The sequence below is a fragment of the Tribolium madens genome, unplaced genomic scaffold, assembly GCF_015345945.1.
Source record: "Tribolium madens isolate multiple individuals breed KSU strain unplaced genomic scaffold, Tmad_KSU_1.1 Scaffold_91;HRSCAF=231;Tcas5.2_LG7, whole genome shotgun sequence".
In the NCBI taxonomy this organism is placed as follows: Eukaryota; Metazoa; Arthropoda; class Insecta; order Coleoptera; family Tenebrionidae; genus Tribolium; species Tribolium madens.
In genome coordinates this window covers 1,568,456-1,573,382 of record NW_025401063.1, presented here as the reverse complement: position 1 = coordinate 1,573,382, position 4,927 = coordinate 1,568,456, and the positions used below count along the sequence as shown (strand labels likewise).

Here is a 4,927-nt window from a genome sequence, read left to right as displayed (position 1 = left end):
TCAAAAATAAGCTAAAAAAAACACAAAATTTCGGTTTAATACATAAATAATAATGAGCATTTTCCATGTTTTTTTTAAACAGAAACTTAATTATTTCGAGAAATTTTACCAAAAAAAAAAAATCGAAAAGACGCCAAATTGGTTAAAAATAGTTCAATTTTTTTAAAAAATTTGTTAAACCGCCAAAAATTACAATATTCAATCGAAATTGATATTATTTTGTTTGTTTCACTCTATTTAGCTCATTTTTGAGTAAAATTAAGTCAAAAATAAACTAAAAAACCACAAAATTCAATTTAATACACTTATTTTTGCTAATTTTTCGGGCATTTTCCATGTTTTGTAAACAGGAACTTAATTATTTAGCAAAATTTTCTCAAAAAATTGGTTAAAAATAGTAATATTTTTTAAAATTGTATTTAAGTGACCTAAAAATTACAAAATAAAACCGAAATTGATATTATTTTGTTTGTTCCACTCGATTTAGCTAATTTTTTAAACAAAATTAAGTCAAAAATAAGTTGAAAAACCACAAATTTTGATTAAAAATGCTTTTAAGCGCGTTTTTGTACTAAAACACCAGATTTTTCGCAAGTTTTCGATAAAATAGACCAAAAAATCAACGAATTAAATCAAAAATTATATTACTTTTGCATTTTTGAGGCGTTTTTCAGCTAGAAACGCAATTATTTCGTGAAATTTTCATAAAAACAAGCTGAAAAATCACAGAATTAGGCCGAAAATAATTTAATTTTTGTCCTTTTCCAAAATTTAAGCAGATTTTTAAGCTGAAAACTCCATTTTTTTTAGATTTAAAGAAAAATTTAAATTGTAATCTGGTGGAAATAGGTGCAACTTTTGCAACTAAAATCTGGTGAATTTGATTTCTTTGAGTTGACAACACTGCATATCTGGTTGTCAGGTGCCGTAACAGTCACTGTTGCCAACTCTAAATTTCATGGCTACTTAACAACAATTTACTAATTATTTTTCATAATACATTGTTGCCAACTTAATTTAAAAATACAAACCCTCTTCGCATCACGTAGCCATAGAACGAATTCAAAATACACTTGTGGGCCAATTGGAGCGAATCATAGAGCACTTCCCTATTCTTGGCCGACTTGATTTCGGCCGCATCGCCACCTTTGATAGCCTCAGCCACGGCCTGCTTTGCCTTTTTCGACAAACCCTTATACTCATACCTAAACCAATCAAATCAAAGCAAACGAAACAAGACAACCAATCAAAAACCTGCGATCACGAAACGCCCGAACTGTATCCACATAAAACGAATTCTCCTTCTGACAAATCGTAGTAGTCCGTTCTTCGATTTTAGTGACTTTTGCTTTTTTATAAACTTTGCGACAATAAACAGTGAGACGTTTTTTCTCCAAATCGGCTTGTTCTTGTTTCGAGAGTTGATGGTAGGCACGTTGGGGCCCCCCGGGGTACTGCGGGGGGAATTTCTCAGTCTCGAGTTGTTGCTGGATGCGGTGGTACTCATTCCGCGACGCTGGCACTAAAAACACAAAACGAGAGTTTTACACAATTTTTTTTCTCCAACCGACTCACTAAACTCCGCCCTCCACATCCACGCCATATTTCGTTGACATCTCGCTCCCGGTTTATTAAAATCACAGGCGGCGCAGATTGTCTCATCGACGATTGCACACGGTTGTAACCGATTGGTTAAAATAATATTCGGATACATAGCCCCCACATCCAAATGATAGATCAACGGACGCTCCAATCTCATTGGTTGTTCCTTCAAAGCTGTCAATTTTGCGACAATTTCATTGGTCACTTCATCAAGATTCGTGACGTCAGATAAGGGCACGCCCTCTTCGATTTCAATCGCATGTGTGAGGGTTTTAGGCACTTGTCCGATTAATTTATCCAAAGCGTCGGTTTCTAACCGGAAACGACAAGGTAAATCGGCACGAAAAACCCCCGATTCGAGCGCCTCCACATGGCCACCAACGTAAGTTTCTTGGTGTAGCACGTGACCATCATCTGTCAATTTATTAAGGACGGTTTCCTCCTTATTCGGGAAGATTATATTACAATGAAAGGCTTCAACCATTAAAAGGGCCTCACAAAGTGTTCCTGAGCCTTTTCGTAAAACTTCATCCGGTTCACAAGGGATAATCGTACAAAGGGCGAAAATAAAAGGGTGCACATATTGCATATAAAGATAATAAGTGGCAACAGCGTCCGAAACTGAGTAATTCGAGAGGACTTGAGGCTGGGAGACTGCCAGGGGGCACATCTCCTCAGGGTCCAACTCCACGGGGTCATACCTGGAAAAAATGGTAAAACTCCGCCCACTAAAACCACGCCCACTCACCTCAATTTCGCCTTAGCTACCGCCTTCAAATTATGCGACCCTACCGGTAAGTAAGAATCCCGTTTTACCCAACACAAACAATCCATGTGAATGGCAGGTCGACAAGAATAAACATCATTTCGGTCCTTCCCAAACCCAATCTCCTGTCTCATATCGAGATCATAGGTGGCGGCGCGAGTCTCAACAAAAGGCCAATCGAAAAAATCCCCGTTGTAAGTGACAAAAACATGGGGGCGCACGTCCATTATATGATCGAAGAATCGCTGAATCAAAGTCATTTCGTTTTTTTCGTTAAAAATCGTGAATTTTCCCTCAAATTCCGGCTTTGGGGTGTACTCAAAATCCTCAATGTCCGACGAGAGAATCTCACGATTTGTTATAAGAAAACCTTGACCGTCAATCATGTACGAAATCATCATAATTTGGTCGGTTTGTGCGTCGGGGAATTTGAGGGGAAGTTTGGTTGTTTCGATGTCAAATGCGAGGACTATGGGCTCAGGGCGCTCGATTAAATCGGGTCTTTGGGTGATGATAGGGGGCTCAGTGGTGGCCCCCTTGCCTTTAACTGTGTACCATAGCCCACAGAAGATTTTCAAGTCGATTGAGACACGCACATGGTAGGGAACATCATATTCCCTAAAAAATCATTTTTGTTTTTGTGTGACAACATTGGGGTTTTTTACCGAATATCTAGGATATTTTCCATTTGATCGGTCTTTGTCTTGGTAGTGTGGGCCCCCTTATCGGCTAAAATGTCCGTCAACATTTCAGTATAAAAAGTTTTTGCGCTTTCCCTCTCTTTGTTCTTCTTCACAACTTTCACAATCTCTTTCCTGACTTTGATTAAATCAGTTTGGTTGAAAAACGACAATTTTATGTATTTTTGTTGTAAACCGATTAAATGATTTGGCTGAAAGGTAAAAAATTAAAGTCATTCTTGGTGATAATTGTGATTTTACCAAATCCAAATCCTCTTTTGTGACAACTTCGATTTTCCCAATTGTGCCTGAGAATTTTTTTGTGAGGAATTGTGTCACTTCCTGGATTAGCTCCCGTCGTGTTAGAATGTAAAAATACGGCATGTAGCAATACGACACTTTGAAACGGGCCCCATCCTCTTCCATGAAATAGAAATCAACAGCTGCCACCAGTCTCTTATCCTCATCTAAAATCTCGCTCTATTTAAACGTAAATGAAACAATTCCAAAGGAATTCACACACCGCATGCATGTTTAATAAAAATCCGGTCCTTTCTAAGTTATCCCGGACTCGCTCAAATCCGTATTTCGCATCGATGGTGTCATTTTCGATCACTTGGCGGAGTCTCACCTCCGAGGTTTCTTCACTAGAATAAAAAGAATTAATAATGGTCGGATTTTGGTGTTTGGTACCGTGAAAAGTCCGTGGGCTTTTTTGCCGACTTGGGGTCCCGCTGGGGGCGGTATTTCTCGTTAATTTCGTCCATTTTCCAATACTAAAACTAACCTGTTGACATGACTTTCGCGCTCTTTTGACACTAGGGGAATTTCGGTTTGTTTTTATGTGCAACCAATTTTAAAATTATTTTGGGTTTTTTATGTGAAACAAAGTTGTATTTCATGTTTAACGCCACATTCGTGATAATTAATTAAATTTGAAGCTAGTTTTGGTGGTTAAGACACCACTTTCAACACTGGGGAAATTTTGGTTTAAGTTGGCAACAAACTCTTAAATTTTTCAACAAATTTTAAAATTATTGTGTGTTTTTAATGTGTTTTATTTCATGGCAGTTGTAATTAATGAAATTAGGCTAAAATCGTATTAAAATTGAAGCAAGTTTTGGTAATTTTTGCAATTTTGACGAGTAATTAATAAAAAAAATAAAGGTGAATAAGAACCGTGAAAAGTCCGTGTTGTTGGGGGCGGTATTTTTCGCTAATTTTATCCAGTATTTAAAATTAACATGTTTTTCGCTTCCTTTTGACAATAGGGGAATCTCATTTATGGTTGGCATCAAACTGTTACGATTTTACTTTAAAATTAATTTATTTGTAATATGAAAAATAGTTGTTTTTTATGTCTAACGCCGCAATGAATTATATTTACGTCAAAACCGTGATAATTAATTAAATTTGAAGCTAGTTTTGGTGACTTTAGTGGTCAAAACTCACCACTTTCCACACTGGGGGAATCTTGGTTTAGGTTGGCTACAAACTTATCATGTCTCAACAAATTTTAAAATTATTTCGTTTTGTTTAACGTCGCAATTATTAAAAATTAGACTAAAATCGTCGTGATGTGAAGCAAGTTTTGTAATCTTGACGAGTAATTTGATAAAAAAATAAGGGTGAATAAAGATCGTGAAAAGTCCGTGTTGTTGGGGGCAGTATTTTTCGTTAACTTTATCCAGTTTTCTAAAATTAACATGACTTTCGCTTTGTTTTGACACTAGGGAAATTTCGATTCATGTTGGCATCAAACTGTTACGATTTTATTTTCAATTAATTTTAAAATTATTTTATTTTTAATGTGAAAAATAGTTGTACTTCATATTTAACGCCGTAACGAATTATATTTGCGTCAAAATCGTGATGATTA

The 4,927-nt window shown here is 36.4% G+C and overlaps 1 protein-coding gene across 2 annotated transcripts in view; it reads right to left on the bottom strand.

The window, feature by feature from the left end:
- The window catches only part of LOC123011637 (DNA polymerase epsilon catalytic subunit 1), a 19,062-nt gene extending 14,829 nt beyond the window's left edge, over window positions 1-4,233 (bottom strand). Inside the window, exons 1-8 of one of the 2 annotated variants that reach the window (XM_044409185.1) lie at window positions 4,228-4,233; window positions 3,572-3,695; window positions 3,310-3,528; window positions 3,034-3,260; window positions 2,351-2,986; window positions 1,576-2,303; window positions 1,255-1,522; window positions 1,032-1,205 (exon numbers count right to left, since the gene is read on the bottom strand). In XM_044409185.1, coding sequence (XP_044265120.1) covers window positions 1,032-1,205; window positions 1,255-1,522; window positions 1,576-2,303; window positions 2,351-2,986; window positions 3,034-3,260; window positions 3,310-3,528; window positions 3,572-3,580 — 2,261 coding nt within the window. In that variant the 5' untranslated portion in view covers window positions 3,581-3,695; window positions 4,228-4,233. Of the gene's footprint in view, window positions 1-1,031; window positions 1,206-1,254; window positions 1,523-1,575; window positions 2,304-2,350; window positions 2,987-3,033; window positions 3,261-3,309; window positions 3,529-3,571; window positions 3,696-3,741; window positions 3,949-4,227 lie in introns of those variants that run through there. The other variant, XM_044409184.1, reaches the window with a different exon arrangement.
- Between the last annotated feature and the right edge of the window lie 694 nt (window positions 4,234-4,927).